At 37.3% G+C, this 20,369-nt stretch overlaps 1 protein-coding gene across 33 annotated transcripts in view; it reads left to right on the top strand.

The window, feature by feature from the left end:
- RBFOX1 (RNA binding fox-1 homolog 1) overlaps positions 1-20,369 on the top strand; it is a 1,117,054-nt gene that overhangs the window by 1,055,498 nt on the left and 41,187 nt on the right. For all 33 annotated transcript variants that reach the window (XM_032125552.1, XM_032125546.1, XM_032125560.1 and 30 more), the window contains one exon: positions 14,115-14,247. In XM_032125552.1, coding sequence (XP_031981443.1) covers positions 14,115-14,247 — 133 coding nt within the window. The remainder of the gene's footprint in view (positions 1-14,114; positions 14,248-20,369) is intronic.

The following is a 20,369-nucleotide window of genomic DNA, read 5'->3' as shown; positions in this document are numbered from 1 at the left end:
CTGAGATTTTTCTAAAGCCATCTGAGATACCTGAAGTTCACTAAGTGCTAATGGCATTTAGGAATTTTCAGATATTTGGAAGAGGATAGTCTCCATTTTTCAAAGTGTTGTCTAACTTTTCCTCTTTTGCTCCTGAGTTATAATGTATGATGGACTGAAACATGGTTGTAAGATGTATTTTTCTTAATTTGGCTAGCTTGGCTTCTCACTGAACTTTTTTGGTTTGTGTTTGTACTGGCCACTGGTAGCCTCTGATGACTCTGAGCACCTTTACCCATTGGCTCTGCAGAAAGCAGACTGCAATTCTTGGAGCTCCTCCTTCCCTTCTGATATTTTATTTCTCCAGGATATATTTTATGTATCACACTGTGCATTTCCCAGCACAATGATTAGTTACACCTCTGAATATGTCAGGAGATGGGAACGTGGTTCTGCTTCCTTCCATCACTTCTGGCCCTTCGCATAATACAGAAAGAAATGAGCTGTTTCTCCTGCAAGCAGTGGAACAAATCAGCAGCAATAGTCTCTCATGCCTCATCTGTTCTCTTATGCTGAAGGAGAAGATGGGACCTGGATCAGTTTTTCATTTGCACATCTATTGTTGGAATAGATCATTTGTCATGTAGAGAGCAGAGTTTCAGCATGCCAATGTGTTCCCATCCCTGGGTGGGACAGGTCCTTTGACAACCACAGCCAGAACATCCAGGCAGGCAACCTTGGCTGCTGTAGATTCCCACAGGATTGGCATCTCCAGGGCAGAACTGATACAACAGCTTTCAGTTAAATCCTTCATCACTACCGTAATGCAGACTGCAGACAAGTATTGAAAGGAGTTACATCCAGCAAGGAATGACTGGAGTTCACCAAATCCCCGTGAATCAGCATTCACTGGAATCTTCCTAGAGGCCCAGGACATCTCTGAAAGTAAATGAAACAGTTTGGCTGCACGTAACTGACAGTCTCTTTTTGCCCTCACTTCTTTAGAATAGTTGCTTCCACAGGGAATTTTAAAGTCCTGAAGAAATTTGTATCTACTGGTAAATAAGAAATGTATCAAGAATAACTTTGGAACTTTTCCAAATTGATGCCACAGAGTAGTAGGATCCATGAGAATACTAAGACCCTGCTGCTGGACGAAAGGAAGATTCAAAAGAAGAAAAAGGTTCTGTCCCTGAATGTCTGTATCACTGTTCTGCCAAGGACAGTACCACAGCTGGGTATGTATGGTTCAAAAAGGCAAAAATACAAATCTGAATTTATGCAATAACTTTTAAAAATTGTTTTGTGCCTATTTCCCCCATTTTTCTATAATGTAGAAGTGTCTGAAAATGTGAATGAAGTAGAAGCTCATGAGAGCAAAGCATGGAAGGAAGAAGATACGAAGTTGTAGAATTGTAAAGTAATTCTGGTTGGAAGGACCAGGGTGCACCAGGGCACCTCTAAGGATGGAGATTGTGCACCCTTATGGGCTCATCTGTTCCAGTGACTGAAGGTCCTGATAGTGGAAACCTCTCTCGTTGCAAGTCAAGTTTGTTGTCCCTTGTCTTCCCAGCATGTGCCTGGCTCTGTTTCACTGATAATCTCTCTGTCCTTTGTGGCAGGGTATGGAAGAGGAGATGCATTTCCCGTAGAAATCCTTGTGCTCTGGACTGGCTCCCAGCATTCCTGAGCTCACCCAGCCCTTGCTGGTGTGGTGAGGCAGTAGGCTAAAGCTGTGCATCCCATTCCTCAGGAATGTCCATCTGTGCCTACCCAGGCCCCATGGAGGGTAATGGGAGAGAGATGGAATTTAAAATTTAAAGGGAAGTTCAAAGGCAGCTAAATATTTTTTACTCTTTAAATCAGCACTCTGATCTCTGAAACTTTTAGGCTTTATTTTAGCTCCAAGTGAGTGTGTAGCTACTAGTGGGTTTTTCTGAGTACAAATTGAAGGGACAGTTCATTTTAGCTACATGAGTAGCTCACATGTGTGGTAAAATATTTTAATTTTCTACATGCCTTTGTTCAGAATGATGTGCAGATGAACACCTCTATTTCCCTAATGTTTAGCCTGCCCATAAAAGAGAATTTTGCCTTGACTTCAATAAGTACATTTAAACTGAAGTCACTTTTGGCTTAGATTTCCTAAACGTTAGAGTTGTTTCATCTTCAGTAGGCCTGCTTATCAGCTCCTAAATAAATCTTTCTTACTGCAATCAAGTGATAGAATTAAAAGAAGAAAAATATGAAAATGCAGAAATCCGATACTAATTAGTTTTATTTTATCATACTCAAGGTCAAATGAAGTTGATGGCCCATTTTTTAATTGATATATTGATTACAGTTTTGGAAGAAGTGGTGGTGGAATTCAGCAAAAATGATTGAGGTGGTACAAATGCTTATAAATCTGTCCCACATTGTTCGTGTTCTTTAATTGTAATTGTCTGATAAAACTTCCATCAGTTTCTGTAATTAACCTAATGGTCTAAATGAATTTCCAGATCACTGGTTATTCATTTCAATATAGAAAATGCCATTACATTGAGTTTAATTAATCCTAAGTAAGTTCACAGTCTATTGTACCATTGGAATAGAATTTTATTGTTTTAACTGTTTAAATTATGAATATGATTTCCTCTCATCTTGTTTGTCCCATTTATGGACTTGAGTGCTAATTTTCTATTCATGCTAACATAGCATAAACCCCTTATAATTAAAATATTTAAAACCCAATGCTCTTCAAGCATGCATCCTCAAAATATCAGTGTAGATGTTTTTTTGTATTTATTGTTTCAACTATTTTTAAACAGAATTCAGTCAGTGCCAAACTCATAATCCCATGATATGCCCATATAAGAACATCTTATTTGTCTTGATATTCCTTTCACAGAAGTACATGTGACAGATAAGCACTCACCAGAGAATACTTTTGCTTTGCGTCAGACAGATATTAAAACAATAAACTATGTTACCCTGGGATTTTAGCTTATGAGCAACCAGGAAACAACAAGGCAAAGATGAGATGTTTTTGAAAGGTGGGAAGGCACTTCTTTTGGAAAATTCCCTGGAAACCTTTGGTCCAGCAATATTTTTGACAAGAAATATTTTTAATGCTAAAGTTTGGTTTTTTTCGTTTTTTTAATCAGGAAAACATGCTTCATTCCTTCAGAGGAGACATTAGATATGTTCCAAAATTATCCCCATATTCCTACTATTCCACGCATTATGTGCTAGGAGAGAAGAAAAATCTATGGCACAAGCATAAAGTATTAATTTCATGATATGGGAATTTTGTTCTCTGTTAAAAATATCACCACTTACATATAGCAGACAGATGTCCTAGTTTAAAAAAGATTTTTTTTTTTCCTGTGGGTGTTTTAATTCATAGATGGAGAATGGTTCAGGATCTTGCTTATAGAATAAATAAGGAAAATCATAAATACACATTTTATATTTATAAAGACCACATCCAATAGTAGGATTTACTGTATTTGAGGACTCATTGTGATACAGAAATGAAAATTAAGTCAAGCCTGTCTGTGCAGTATGTCCTTGCTTTAGAAGTAGGTTACTTGGCTCAGGAATATTAGTAAACCACCTAAAAACTGCTGTATGAAACCATTTTCATGTTTCTTGTTTCAGTGAAGACATTCCAGGTTTTATTTTCCTGTGGCATTCTTAATGGATTGAAGGAAGACCTTTGACATTTCTATTATGTTCTGGGATATTTTCAATACCAAGAAAATTACATAAGGAAAATAGAAATTTTCAAAAGGTGATTCAAAGTGCGCTTCTGAGACAAATCATTAGTCGAAGCATTTGGTTTAGAAACCTTGATTCCGTTGATTTTGTCAGGTTTAATCTGTTGCACACATGTAATCACCTGAAAATTATACTGTAATGATGGTAGTTTGCTGACGCTCCAAGCAGCTGCAGGGTAGGTGCTCCTGGCACTTGGTGTATCCTTCTCTGGGTTTTGTATGTCACTCATGACTGACCTCATTCAATCCAAATGGACATATATTGCAATGACATCAATGATTCATTTGTTCTGATTTTATTGTTGTAGTTTTTCTTAATTTAACTGTTTGGTAGGCTTGCCAATTTGAATTAGAATATGGGTCAGGAATGGTTTAAAAGATGAGTATTTATATGGTATAAATAATTTGCCGGCACTACAGTATTTCTGAATTGAATGTAGGAAGGTTCTGCAAACTAAATTTTTAATTGGTCTGTTTTCTCTTAAGGTGAATTGGGATGGCAGGTCACTTCATCACTAATGAAATATACATCAGTGGATTGTATTTACACGTTGGTGGTTTTGTCTGCTTTTTACTGCTTCATAGGAAACAGAGCAGTCCTGCAAAGGAGGCTGTGATTGAACCAAATTAACCATTGTAGGGCTGCAATTCCTGACTGAGGGTGCAAAACTCCTGCCAAAGGGAAATGTCCATACATCTGGGAAGAGCAATCACACATATCATTTCCAGGCTGCAAACACCTTATTACTGAACATTTAGGGGTCAAACTATCTTTTGATGCACTTCCTGAATTAAGTGCCTTTACTTATGAAGAGAATCACCCAGCAGTAACCAGGAAAAACGTGCCAAGTGCCCTTCCTGTTTGTATGTTAAAATACAGGGGGTTCAGATGAAGGCTTGAAGAAAGAAGATACCAGTAGTAAGTAGGAAGGGAATGGCTTTCCCTAATTCCCTCCCCAATGTATAGAAGTGTAGAGAAATATTGATGTCGTCTCATGTTGAAATGTCTTTAGAAGGTTTTTAAACACTGTTCTGGACCATTGTGTTGGGCCTTGCTTTGATGCAGGATAACACCACTGATTTTCAAGTAAGATAAAAATAGTACGAAATTTTTAAAAATTAAGTAAAACTGTATTCATATATTGCATTATGTTCTTCATTTAAGTATCATCCTGTTTTTAACTGTAAAGTGGACCTCTTTGGGGATTTGTTTTTTTTTTAGTAGTGTTGCCTGGAATTATTCCTACAACATTTTTTATGTTCTATATCAGTATGCATTGTCTTTCTGTAACTATTTTCAGGATAACTCTCATTTTACCTCCCGTCTATCCATATTTTAAATGGTGACTTATAAGTCATCACTAAGATATATTGTACGTGTCCAAAATCTATAAACATGGCTTTCATTTCACTCCCACAAATGTTTTTAAGGGCCTTGCTGTTTACCCTCATTCCTCTGCTGATCTGTTCAGTGCTGGAGCAGTGTGTCTGAACTAGCAGGCTTAGGAGTTTCGGAAAGAGAGACACGTCCTGAATTGTGTCACTGAGTTTTTTTCCACTTATGCACAACCCTACACGTGGACAGGGGGAGATGGCTGGAAATATAGTGAGTTGTGGGGAGTGTCTCTGTCCTTTAGTTCAAATAATAAAAATTGTGCGTGGCCAGGGACAGTTGGGAACTCGGGTGCCTCCCCTTGGTGTCCTGCTCTTGGTGGACACACAGCACTTGGCCACTGGCAGCACTTGTGGCTAACCCGTTATGTAGGGCAATAGGACTGTTTGGACTTAGTCCTCTCAGTAGGCAGATAAACACTGAGAATTACATTTAGTAATTACATTTTCTATGTACATTGTATTTACATAGTGAGAATTACATTCAATATTATTTTGCATCGTGTTCTGTGATGCAATTATACATCAGACCCGTTTGTGTACAGTCCTGGATGCCGCCTTCCAAAGTCTCCCTGGCCTTGCATCTCTGCTGTGTCACTCATTCTTAGTACCAGACACACAGTGTTGACTGTACATCTCAAATCATCCTGTCTGTCAGATAGCAAACTCTTAATTTTGTGCTTTTCAGTTTAGCCTGTAAGATTTGGATTCAAATAAAGGCACACCTTAGTGTCACTATTTTGTGATGGCTGTTATTGAATCATGGCTCTCAGAACCATGCTGTGTACAGCAAAATTCAACCTGAATTTCACAGATAGTAAGTGCTTTTTAGAAATTTACATTTTTAGTATCAATATTTTGCAGGTGCAATTCTTTGTTTTGGCAATTTTTCCATTATGGTTTGGATTAGGTTAACAACTTGGTTTTTCCTCTATTACTTCCTGCCTAAATTATTCCCAATGGATTCTGACAATGCTCTTTTTACAGTTTAATAATTTTGTTGAGCTTTAGGAATACTTGTATGATCCAAACAGTATTTCTTGTCACTAAATAACTGACTTTCATAAAAACTCAAATCACTAATTTTTGTCATCTCTTTATAGCAGTGCTACTCTTCATCCAGCTTTCCACAACCATGGCCTTTTTCCTTTGTCTCGGAAATGGTGCTTTGTTAGACACGGGATTTCTTCCATTTGCTTGAAACTTATAGCTGTCCAATAACTGGGAACACTAGACAAGATATTGATCACTTTGATCATCTATATTTGAAGATTGTTCTTTAATTTAAGATCAAACGTGTCTTCTCTGATCTCTACTGTTTCTTTTCCTTTATGGCCTGGGTGCTTTGTTTTTACCTCCTGAGCTTTTTCTTCTTTGTTAGTCATTTCTTTTGTGAAAAGCCAACTATTCCTTGTACCTCAACTATTTGTAATTTCAGCTATGCAGTACTCTCATTTTGATTTTCAGTACATCATAAGTAATTTAACCACCACTTGGAGCTTTTTTTTAAATTCAAAGGCGTATGTTGTTGTCATTACATAGCTTTACAAAAGAGTATTCAGTCATCTTAGCTGTTCCTTTGTATCCCTTCATGTCCTCCATTTTCTTCTGCTTGTTCTTGGAAACCCCTTGATGTGTTAGGGTGATGTCAGGCGGCTGTATGTGCCAGTTAAAGAAGATGAGGTATAAGGGAACTTCTGATAACCGCAGAATCACCAAATGACTGAATCTGAGTGGCTGAGGTTGGAAGGAGCTCTGGAGACCATGTTGTCCACCCCCTGCTCCAGCAGCAGAGCCTCGAGCAGGCTATCCAGGACCACGCTCAAACAGCTTGTGAATATCTCCAAGGATGGAGATCCTACAGCCCCTCTGGACACCTGTGCCAGTGACCAGTCACAAGGAAAAAGCTTAGGCAGGAAGATGAGACACTTTCCAGGCTTGGGTGTCAAGATTTTGCTCAGAAGGTTATAAATGAATGGCATATCATGGTAGCATTCAATATATATTGAAACCAATAGTGGATTGTTTATTGGTACATGAGAAGAGATGAAACAAAATGGATATGGACTTTAAATAGTTGCAAAGGAGACAGTATATGGAAGTCATTGAAATAATAGATCAATTAGATCTGAGAGCAACTTTACGATAACCAAATGAAGTGTTTTGTTTGAACAGTTAAGTGTCTGGCTATAATTTAACATAGGGATAAGCACATTAAATGGTAGGTTGCTTTTTACTGAAATATTTAGGTTATGGTTTTTTGTGTGCATTTGATTACAGTTTGGTATGGAAAAATCTAAAAATATGATTCTTCCCGTGTCTGAGGCTGAAATATTTGAAGGCAGTTTTTTAAAGCAGTTGTCTGTCCCTTTCTAGAAATATTTACTGATATGTCAGTATAAAAAGTTTCACCAAATTTATGTGAAATTTGGTGCTAATTTGGATTTGACGGGAAACTTAATGCAGTAGTGTTGTGTAAAGGGATTCAATTACAGTGTGCAGTGTTTTGTAAGTAACTATCTTGCATAAAAAAGTTAATTAATCAGAGCTGTGTCAATTTCCTTGTGCCATGTCAATTTGCAGTAAGGTAATTAATCACTAATCACCCAGCGTGCAGCAAACTAAGGGACAATCCATGAGTCATTTGTTGTTATTTTTTTCCAAATAAATGGCACACAGAGCCATGAAGAAACACATCTTGCCTTTCATAATATTTTTATCGACAGTTTTGCATGTTGTAATAGACTGCAGCAACAAGCAGCTGTAGTTCAATGGAATATGAATATTAAAGAAACAAATGAGAGCAGATTTATAGGCCATTGCTTTTTCTGTTATGTCAGTTTTGAGATTACACTGAGCAAATGAACAGTGAAAAATTACTCTTCCATGTGGAGAATGGTGATTAGACTTGTACATTAATTAGAGATTTTTGTTTTCCTTTTTAATGCATTTCAAATGAGAATGTCCTATAAGTAGGGGTTTCTCCAAAGTACAGATTTATTCATTCCTAAACAACAGTGTATTATACTGGCATGTATTTTTCTACAATAGTAAGGAAATAATAATTCCATGATTTTAAGTATGGTTCAAAAAATTAATAGCTTGTGAAAGAAAGAAGTAGAAGTGACCAGTTGTGACTGTGTTTGATGTGTATGGGAAATTTACTTTGAATGCAGTTAATTCACAACTAGAACCCAGGGAAAATCATCTCACAACAGTGACAGGTGGAGAAATGTATTTTCAGCCTGCTAATTTTAAACACTGTGAACTTTCTAAAGATTTTTTTTTTTTACCCTGAATTTGAAGTGTGTTTATGTACATATATTTATATGTCATTTAAATATCTTTTCATGTTAAAATCTGTGTTAACAGAGCTTACATTTTGCTTGCAGTGTGCTTTGGTCTGTGTATTTAAATGCACAAATCCTCTTTAGCACAGTGTTTATAATTCTTTCAAAGAATGTCACTTAATAATACTTATTACTATTACAGTGAAGGGAAAACACAGCACACATTGGGATAAACTGCTGATTCTGTTCCTGAAATCTCAGATAATATCATATAGATTATTCTGCTTAGCCTTTCTCAGCATGCTACCCATTATTTCTCTTTGTTTTTAATTTATTGTGTTTCCTCAGTGGGAATCCTCCTGAACCATGGGAATAATGTAAATGTGTCTCCCTGTCTTTCTAGCAGTTAAACTGCGCCGCAGTAAATTAGCGATAAACTGATTCAAACACGATGTAACATTAAAATTCTTCACCATAAAACATTTGCAAACTCTTGGTGGCAGATGACCTGCTACTCTGTGCAGAGGAGGAGAGATTAGGAGTGATGAGAGGTAGATCTGCTCATCTATTTTGATGGCACACCTTTCTTGGGGCATATGGCACCCTCATACAAATTCAAACCGCAGCACAAATGTGAAGAATAATTGCCCATTAAAGTGGCTGTATATTTTTATGTCTTTGATACAAAATCTGCCCCCTGTTGTTTTTTGCATCTGCTGCTCTTTCATCTATCCCAAAGCTTTAAAACTTTAATACGCAGTGTATAACCCTTAAGTATTTTTTGCCAGGTTATATTCCTCTGTTTGAGAACTCAAGCTTTTCATTGTTCCTTCAGTCTTTGTTTTCCCAGGCCTGTGTTGAGATATGGTGCCTACAAAGTGCACCTCCCTGTCATGTTCATTCAATGAAAAATTAGTAAAACAAATGCTCATATTACATCTTCTGGGGCAAATTAACGTTTGATTAAACTTCGTCTGTGAACTCAAAGATTAAGTTTTTCTTCCTTATGCTCATATTTGCTTTTTCTGTAAAATCATTTGTTACCTATATTTTGCTGATATACTACCATGAATCCATGGTACCATGTTAATTCCAAAAGCCTTTTTATTTGCTTAAATGTGGCAATTTGCTGGCCATATTTCATATTTGAGATCTAAACTGAAGTTCCTGACAGTGATTCCATGTTTACAAAGTGTAAGAAGAGAAAAATTTGTAGACAATATTCATTGTAATAATTTTATTTTAAAATTTTATTTTCATTTAGGCTATAGTAGATGATTTGTAGGATTTTGGATAATTATATTGAGCAAAGCCAAGGATTTCTACAGCATATTATTTATACTCTAATTTTTTTAATTTGAAGAAGTAAAATTGCAGAGTGACTGTAGGAACTGAGTTTTGTGGTTGCTGTTGTAGTCTCATTCATATTTGAATAGCTGAATGAATATAGAATGGATGGGGCCATTAGATGAAAATGTAAATTGTTTTCAATGGCTTGATGTTTGATTATATATTGTCCTTAGAAAAGTCTTTATAACCTCATGTTATCACCTCCTATCATCAATGTGCACTTGGAGAAATCTGCCTTTTCTCTGTCACAGATCAGAAGAATTCCAGTCATCAAATTACTTTGATGAATTTAAGCTACTTTTGCTTAGAAGTGGGCTCAGATGCTTCCCTGCTGAGAGTCAAACATATTTTCAACCCCATTATAATAGCATTTTCACTGACTGAGTTTCAGCAGTTTGGCACTGAGGCACTAAGGAAGGTTGACCTACAAACTGTAAGTCATTAAAACCCCTACCCCTCCTGGCTACTATATTCATTACTTTTGGGACTGGTTAATAGCATTTAATGCTTCCTGATGGGACAGCTCTTTTCATAAAACTCTTTTTATGAAGTCCATTCTTCAGTTGTGTTCTAATGCTGCCACTTGTGCTGGTTATTTTGGGGTGAGGATATTAAAAAGTTGGTAGCAAAATAAATTCTGTAGTTATTACATATTCCTACCTATCTGATTTCTCAGCTGGACTGAAAGAGCATAATGGGGTTTTTTCTGAACTCAAATCCAGGGCGACAAAATCTGTTGATTATTTTACCTCTTACCTTAATCTCTGACATTACTACCTGACAATAGAAATGTGTTTTCAGATACTCTGATTTTCAGATGGACCCAAAGCAATTTTTGGGATGGATAAGATTCTGTTATGTATAAACTCAACTGTTAGACCTCACTTGATTGTAAGAGCTTGCAAGGCTACTCTTAGTCCCATGTTTAGTTTCCATCATGTCTGATCCTCTTCATGACAGAACTGCCAATCACTGATCTGCCTTCTACTAATTGCATCTTCAAGTTTTTTAGTGCTTTGTTTTACTTTAGACATTTTATGCTCTGTGACTTTATTGAGAGAACAATGCAAGGCAAGCGTAGCAAAACAATTACATTACTTCAGGCTTCTCATTCCAACGCATCCTTTGTGTTGCAGATCCTTTGAAAATGATGAAAAAAATCACTATCTTGTCTTAGCATCTCCCATGACTGAGCCTCCCATACAGGTCTTGGATTTGGTAAACTCTTATGGCCTAAGTGACTCTCCCTGCTATCTCAGTTTTCTTCCTCCTTCTCCTCCTTTGTTAAGAGAAAGCCTTTTTTCTCATGAAAATGTAACTCTCTTAAAAAAAATTATTTTTGACTCAATCATTGATGGGGTGCTCTGCTTTTCCAGTGACTTTTTTTGGGGAAAGCATTCACTGTCAGAGATTTAAGGTCAGTGACCCACCTTGTAATTCTTTCCAAAGTGTGACTGTGACTGTGAAGAATAAAGAGAATTTAGGATAAATGCTCAATTGTTGCAAAATATATATTTTAATATGTCTGTATGAAAGCTGGATTGAATGATACAATTCAAAGGAAAAAATGTTCGCCACATTAGAAGTTCATTCTTTCACAGAGGCATATCCTCAGTGTCTCCCAGCAATTCCAGTTGGTTTTAATTAGACTTATATTTATTCATTTCTTCCAGAAACCAAGAGATAGGCCCAAGTCTTCCCACACGTGTGAGGGGTGTGGCCGTATGCAGGAGTTAATTGGGAATTAATTTCAACAGAACATTTTACTGCAAAAAGATTGCTTAGGACAACTGCTGTAACTATTGCCAAATGTAGGTGTTCATTACAAGGAATTAATTACGGTAACAGATCTCTGGGCAGGGCTTTCCAGGCCATGTCTTGCAAGCCCAGGATGGTATTTCATATCTTACATTGCTTGAGCTTAGGCTGTTTTGGGGTTAACTGGATTTTCTCTACCACTTCTGTTCTTCTCGTGGAAGTCTGTTTTCTATCAATAGTTAGAAAGCTACAGATGCAAGTGAAGAAACTCTAAGGTTGTAAGACTGAATTTTTTTTTTTTTTCGTAATTGCTATTTAGGTCAGAGAAATCTCTCTTAATTTTGACAGTTTGAGAGTGTCCCTAAAGACTATAGTTTATCATTTGACATGTCCACCATTTCAGATACCAATTTTTCCTGGCCATTCTCTCAAGTCCATTTGCCTAAGCAAACTCTTCTCAGCACTGGTTTGTTGGGTTTGTTTCCTTTTATTTATTTAGTTTCATTTTTGTTTTTTTAAGACACAAATTGACTATCAATTTATTGGAGAAACTTCTAGAAATGCCTATTAGTTGGAAAGGAGTGATTTTTCTATGGCAGGCAGACTACAGCTGAACATCACTTACACAAAGATAACTGGACTGGATTAGATCAGTTCTCCATCTAGTCCAATAACTCTGTTTGGGAAGGAACAAAAGCTGGATGCCCAAAGAAAAGTTGTAAGACTGGAGGGAGTGTGTAGGTCTTTAGTTTCTTTGAACATTATGTAAAATTATCTTTTGCATTTTCCTTTGCATATTGCATTATTTTTTATACAAGGCTGTATACTTGGAAAGGAAAAGGACGACAGTTAAGTGGTTCCAACAGAAGGTCATAATTCTGTCACTACTGTATTTACACCAGTCCATACTCAATCTTGTTGAATATACAAAGTACTTACAGCATCCAAATTTCACATATACATTGTATATGTTGTTTTTCCATAAGAGAGATGTTTTCCAGTACAATTCCTTTAAGAATTCTTAAATGCAGTTGCTTGCAGAGTTATCAACAGAATATCAAGTTCTGCAAGTTCATCTCTCTGATTTTGACACATTCATTTCATATTCCTTATAAAATATGGTATTTGTACTTTCTGAGACAGATCTAATTTATTTGTATTGCCATAAGATTGGTTTATGTTGTATCACAGACATGTAAATCTTAGCAGAATTACTGTGTAACCTTTTTGTCAGTGTGAGGGACCTAGCAAAGCCCCAAAGCTACAGCAGAAAGGCAGTAATAGAGAAATCACCATAATTACAGTGTTTGCCTTCACATGTTCAGCCAGCAAGGCCTAAAAGTTGTGAATTTTTTCATTTTCTTTTTTTCAAGGTTCAAGGCTTCTTTACAATTTGATGCTCAATGAAGACTGAAATAAATGCATATTTCAGATTTGAAATTTTTTATACATCAGTATTTCCATTTGCTTGCTTTTTATTAGAGCTTTGCTAAGCAATATTTGTTTTATTTCTTTATTTACATATTGAAAAAAAAAATTCAACACAGTGAAGTACATCTGATGTAAGCTGAGTGCCAACAGAGCTGGATTTGATTTTTATCTGTCTCACTGATGGATTCATTCAAGAAATACCTGTTGTAATGTTGACACGCGATATATGTACAAAGTACTGCTTAAAAAAACTGGCAGAGAAAGCAAAGTGGGAAATTTTGTTTGTTGTTTTGATGTTTTATTATTATTCTTTCAATTAAAAAGTTATCAAGAGATGTTTTACAGAACTTTTCAAGAGAGAAGTTTTACAGAACAAAAACCTCTAATACTGCATTAATGTTTGATTTCTTGATTTCAGTTTTTTGATTAAAATATTTTAAGTCTCACATGGAATGGTAATTAATGTTCACAGTTCCGATGACAATACTAAAATGTCTGAATTATTTTCTTTGTTATATATTAAGTTATTTCTATTTGGTCGGAATATTACCTGGATTCAGATGTATTCCTAAAATATGCAAGTCTTGCCTTTGAAGGAATAAAAGGTACTGTTATGTACGTGGTGCAAGCCCAAAAAAAAGAGAAAAGAGAGGGAAAACTCTTTCCATTATTGCACAGTTAAGAGCCAGTTCATAATCAACTCTTGAGCAAAAGCAAGGCTCTGTTCCATTGGCAAAACCAGTGGATAATTTAGATGACTTGAGGTCACCTAAGTCTCTAATGTCTCAGCCCCACTCAAAACAGGGCTGACTTTAGAAGACAGATCCAATAATGTGATGCAAATATCTCTGACATTATAAATTTGAGCCTGAACTTGGACCTCAGGAGTCTCCTGGTAGCAGTGTTGGCTGAACCAGTCAACGCTCTTTTTAATAGTGTCTTCTGAGAAACTCCGATCCATATATGACGCTGCCATCCAAATTCCCAGTTTGCTGCCTGCTGTTTGCATGCAGAGATTTGTGTGAAAAGATGACTTAAAAGACTTTGGCGACTCCCTCGTCCAGCTACAGGCAAGCTTTTCTATAACCACAACCCCACTGCTTGCTTCGGAACACGGACATCGCGCGTTAACCGCTGTTTTTTCCCTCTGCAGTGCCAGGATTTCCCTACCCTGCTGCGACTGCAGCTGCTGCGTACAGAGGTGCCCACCTACGAGGCCGAGGTCGCACAGTGTACAACACGTTCCGTGCAGCAGCTCCCCCTCCTCCCATTCCAGCCTACGGCGGGTAAGGAGCTCGGCTTCCCTCACCTCTGGCTCAGCATGGATCCCGGGAGCCTGGGCACGGTTCCCGGCCCTGCTGCATGCGGGTCGTGCCTGCCCGGCACCGGCGCCTCGCACAGCGGCTTGAAAAATGACTGTAATTTGTACTGCCATGCTTGGTGGCCTTAAGCATTTCAGATGTCACATATTGTTATGTAAATGCTCCTGCAAACGGAGCGCTCTGGAACAGAGAGATTGTTTCGGCTAAAGGTATATTTTTGATGATTGCAAACATCTGGTTATTAAGGAGGTTGGATCGAGTTAACTTATTTTTCTTCAAATCGCCTGCTGAAAGTTCTCTGCACCCAAAAGCTTAGTGCTGTATTTATAGATATAGAGATATATATATATATATTTTTTTTTTTTTTTTAATTGCAGTTTGCTTAGTTTTTGTAGTTGCCATCTTCGCCATGATAGAAATCTGGGGTGCTTCTCTTAGGACCATGGGTTTTGTTTGCTTAAATAATGCCTTAAGATTTCACTGTCGGTGATCTGCATTTACTAAAACCAAGTAGTAAGGAACCAACTAAGGAACCAAGAAGAGGAGTTTATAGTATTAATTTCTAGAGACTCTATAATCTTCTTTATTTCAGAAGATTGTTTGGGTTTTATGTATATTTTTAGGGGAAAGGAAGAAGAAACAAATTCTCCTGAAGCACTGCAAAGGCTGTCACAGAAAGGCTTTGTATGCTGCATGTCATACTTAGAACCCCTAATAACACTGGCAAAAGATTTTCAGCTATTAAGAAATTGGAAAATCTAGAAAATCAAAAAACTTAGCAGATCCCAGGCCAGAGTAATATTTTGTCATAAAAACTTAAAGTTGTTTTGCCACTACATCTCTATAGAGCTTCTGGATCTTTCTGGAAAGGCATCAGGAAGGGTTGGCACAGGCAGTGAGAGAAGGTGATCTGTCTGTCTCTCTCTCTCCCCCCCTCTTTATCTCTCCCTGCCCTCACTAAAATCCCATTCAGCAGCTCCTTGGCTCCCTTTGGGCTGAGTTTTCAGGGATATATAAGAAAGGCACGTTGACCATTCCTCATGTTGGGGAGTGATCATCTCAAAGAAATAAAGTGTTCTAAAAACTAGTATAAAAATGATGCCACAGAACCGGGTTATTTTGTAAAAGTGTATTCTGTGATTTCATTTGAGTGTTTTGTGTAGTTTATTAAGCAAAACAGTATTGCTACTGCTGGAGGAACAGACTCTTTTCTGAAGTTTGCCTGAGTAACCTTTGGGCAAGGATGGTGTCCCACCAAAGTTATCCTATAGTTGCCATACTCTCAGTTAGAGTCAGTCCAGGCATTTGTACATGGTGATGAAGGAAGCAAGCTTAGCATGCCCTGCATTCAGATTTCAATCAGAATTCCTCAGCTACCAAATGGATACTGCATCTAAAGAAAGCAGACTCTCCATCTCTACCTTGTTTAAAAATAAATTACTCAATTTGAACATAGAGTGCAATATGTAGTGAGATAACAAGGTGGGCCACTCAGTTTCATTATGTCATTAACATCACACCTTAGTTAAATACAAAGTCATAAAGGCATATAAGAAAATAATTACCAGCTGTGTGTGACAGTTTTTGGATTGGACAATATTTTTTGGTTAGTATTTGCAAAATGAGTAAATAGTTCCTTACTAATAAGTAACTTTAATTTGCCTTAATTTTAGAGGCTACACGTGGGTGCTCTATGTGTATACATGTGTGGTACACACATTATTATAATTAGTTCAGTGACTCAGTAGAAAGAATTACATTTCCAAGTGTAGCACATATATATCCTCATGTAATGGTACTGCTGATTGTCAGCATCTTCAGCAGTAAGTTAGATGTGTAAGCACAGAGAACTCCTGCTGTAAGTCAGTACAGAAGTCTTGCAGTCAGGCCCAGCAGTGCTCCAACTTGAACTGGTTTCCAAGAGGTCAGCTCAGCACTCTCACACTCCTCTGCAGGGTGGTTTGACTGGTTGGCTGAAGCTCATTCCCTTCATGCTCGTGCCAAATCTGGCTTCAGAGGGAGCCGTGCATTGCACCGGTCACAGGTCCCATCACCTCATTACTCTGATGGCTTCCAGCTGTCTGAGAGGAGCCCTTGCTAATCTAGGGCTCACCTTGCCAGAAAACATCATTTGAAACTGCAAAAGTTTGCAGTGACTAAGCCCAGTCTTAATTCATGTAGGTCTTAGTTCAGATATTTAATTTTCTCCATCCACCTGTGCTTTACAGGAAGGCCCTGCTTTCTGAATTGCCCACTTTAGTAATTCATGGATCAGTGTGGACATTATACATATCTCTGTTGCACTGATCCACAGCTGGGGTAATAAAGCTTTATTCTGCCATAATTTCTTTGGCCTGGCATATTAGATCTCATGTTGGTATCTTCACTGATACAAGAGTGTAACGTGGAATTTCTGTGTGATACTTTGTTCTCTGCTCAGCTATTCTGTCCTGTGACCCATCAAAGAAGCAGTAAGGAATTTCCATCAGAAAAAAAATCCTTAATCAATGAAAATAAATTGAGAATGTGGTTTTCAGTCACAACGTGAATAGAAGTCAAGGGAAATTACTGAGATAATAAAGAGATCACGGAGAATCAATCAGCTTAGAGAAGGAAGCAAACAACTTGGAATATCATTTGTTGATAAGAAAAATGGAATAAGTTTTGAATGCTCTTTTGCAATTAATTTAGTAGCAATTTCTTATTTTTCACTCAAGGAAGGAGCCCAGCCTTACAGTCAAGTAAACAGTTTCTTACTTAAGTATTTTCAGTCATTAAAAAAAAAAAAAAGACAATTATTTTCTCTAATGACAGATATAATTTTAATAATAAATTTACATTAAATTCCATCACTGTTTAGTTAGAAAAATATTTCTTTTCAAGAAGGAACCTATGTGTAGTTGCAAAATATAAAGCTGGAGATTGCAATTACCTTTGTTTACTTTCTTTTATTTCATTAACCTTAGATCTTGATCTAACCTCTAGGTCTTGTGGTCATAAGGCAGGATGAGTTATGGTGGTTCCTATTAAAAGGTGCCTTCTGCTGTGCCTCCCACTTACTGGGGAGCAGCAGGCAGGTTTGCTAGGTCTGACAGAAATTGTTGGGTATAACCATATTTAAGGCCATTTTTTTCTTATAAATAAAAGAACAGCACATGTGCTTTAAAATGTGTCATTTGAAAATGGAATTACTGTTCATGAGATACATGGCACTACCCCAATAATTAATGGATCCTTTACTTCTGAGTGAGACATTTCACTAATTCCTTGAGATGTCATCTTGTTTATTAGCTCATGGAAAGTACTTCACTTTTAGCATCTGTGGCATCATCTCTAATGCCTTGAAATATGAGAATGTGCAGCTTACTTATAACTATGTGTAAGTAATGTATGTACCATAAAACCCCACTGACACTGAAATGAGGAGTAAAGCTTGGTTTGTGTGAGAATACTGAATGCTGAAATTTAGAGTTTGGAGGTCTACACTGCATGGAGAGCTTAAACTCAAATGATGCAGCAGGAGAGGGAAACAAGAGATCTTTAATCTGTTGTCAAGAAAACCCAGTGTCACAGTATATCAGGTAGTAGAGCAGTAGTAGGTAGCAGGAGTAGTGAAACTAATGAGAAGCCTTTCTGTTTCAGTATCCTTTGCCTTAAATTCTTCACACGTTTAGTGTGTGATGACTTTGTCTTCACATTTCCTGTCTGCTCCTTTCAGTTCTGATGAAGCTAACAGAGAATTACCTTTCAGTCTGTATCTCCTCCTCTGCTGTCTTTCCTGGGAAAGCAGGGGAAAGCAAGATGCTTTTTTCTGTTTGAAAAGAACGGTTAAAAAAAACCCCAAACCCAACCCTAAATAGAATTGAGAATCTGTGGGGAGTGTGGAGGAGAAATAACAGAGACTATTCAGAAACTTGTTCCCCTTGTTAAAATAAACATTCTCAAGTGCTACTTGCTAACTGATTCAAAATGAAAATACAGCTTTATTTTCCAACCCTTATTCTGAATTCTAAATTTAAGAAGATTAGTATGAGCTACTATATCTCCTCTGGTTGTTATGGGTTTTTCCCACTATATTTCCTTGGGCTCACGTAAACTTCCTCTTACTTAGGACTCTGTGTACGTGCAATTGTTGAAACAAAAAGTGGTTTTTGCCAGCACATATTGATTCATGTCTGCCAGCTTTGTTCTCTGCAGCAATGCCCTCAGTCAGTTTCCCAAAGCAGATGATTTAACTTGTCCATGGCAGAAAATGCTGAAACTGGAAAGGCAAGAAACTTGAATTAGAGAACATTTTAGAAAGTTGAAGCTGCCTCTTACAAGAGTTTCAATTCTATGTTTACAACACTTAAAACTGTGTTGTTAGAGTGTTGAAAGGTGTTGCTTTAATTCTGCCTTTGGTTTAAACAAGGCTGTAGTTGCATCTCTTCTATCATTTGTCTCATGAAGGCCTTAGATTGAAGGGTTCGTGTAAAAGGTGATTTCCAGACCAAGAGCTGGACAGTGTAGGACAGTGAGGGTGACCGTCCCAGCAATCAGAAAACAGAGAACTCTTGTTCCTTGGCTGCTTTCTTGTAGTTGTTCTTGAGAGGTGATGGTGAACTGTGACAGTTCCTGTGCCAAGGAAGCACATCAGGGGTGTGATGCCCATTTGTTCCCCTGAATCCATCGCTCTGGATGGGCTTAAGGTTGGGTGCATTGCCCTGTGCAGGATGTGTGTGGCTGAGGGCCATGGACCCTCAGCTGCTGGGAAGTTACTCAGCTAAGGTTTGTTCAATCAAGAGACTGTCTTTTTATGTCATTGATAGATTATTCAACTCAATCCTTTTGAGGACAGAAAAATGATAATGAAGACAAATGTAGCTCTCCCAGGATATTGTAAAGGTGGAATCTAAACTAGTAAAGAGTTCATGTTAATATAGTTACAAAAAGTGATTATAGGACACAGAGACTTAAATAAAGGAGCTAAACCCATGAAAGTCAGATGAATAATACTTGGTGAGGAAAGAGTTTCCTATTCAGGGAAAAATAATTTCAGGAAATGATTGCCATTATTTAGATGCACATATTGCCATTATTTAGATGCACATATTATTTAGATGCACATTTTCTTATTAAATCAAGATTTCTCACTTCTCTGAGTTTTCCTTAGGACAATAAGATAATAAAATACATCTGAATAAATCCCCCAAATTTGTTGTTCTTTTAATGCCTCCAGGAAGTGCATTAACATATCCATTCCTTGGGTGAAGTAATTCAGATTTCAGTGATGTGGCTATTTGAAAACACTGTGTTGTTTTACAAGGAGCACAAGATTTACCTCTCTACCAAAATAATTTTTTAAATATAAAGTGTAAAAGGAGCTGTTGTAAGATGGGTCCCTGTGTGATGCCTTCAGTCTCTTCCCATGCTCAAGACATTTTTTTTCTGCCTAGAGCTTCAGAGAGAAAAGGGGGATATAAGCCAAGCAAATTAAACCAAATTAACAAAAAAAAATCCTTGGAAACTTACACACTAAAGGAAGGAAAAGCAAAACATAGTTCTTGGTGGTTTACACTTTGTCCTTCTCCTGAAGGGTGCTGTTAGAATATACATTTGACTCCCCTGGTAAGATTTGGTCAGGAATCAATGAATGACAAGGACGCTGAATAGAGGAAATATTCTCTGAAAAACCTATGGAAGTGTGAAGAATTACTTTTCCTTAAAGTTCGGGAGAAGCAGAAGGGTTTTTATTTATTATCACTGTCATAATACAAGATCATGGGGAGGAAATAAGATAAAATCAGCTGATATTTTTTTTGTAGTGCAAGTCCAGGGACTCATTTGCCTGATTGTCACTTCATCTTAATATTGGCCGTGTTTAATGATGGAGTTATGCATATATGTCTCATTTTAGTGATGGGCACATTTTTCAGCATAGTGTTTATGAAGTGGTTTCATTTAGAACTCAAAATAAGTTTCTGTCTGTACATGACTGGAAGGAAGACTGAGGTGGATGAATGAACCTGTCCAAGATTACAACCAGCTGCACCTAGGAATGAAAAATTTATCAGTCCCTATTCATCTTTGCTGTATATCCACAGATC

Source organism: Corvus moneduloides, chromosome 16 (genome assembly GCF_009650955.1).
Source record: "Corvus moneduloides isolate bCorMon1 chromosome 16, bCorMon1.pri, whole genome shotgun sequence".
In the NCBI taxonomy this organism is placed as follows: Eukaryota; Metazoa; Chordata; class Aves; order Passeriformes; family Corvidae; genus Corvus; species Corvus moneduloides.
This window is presented reverse-complemented; position numbering and strand designations above follow the sequence as displayed.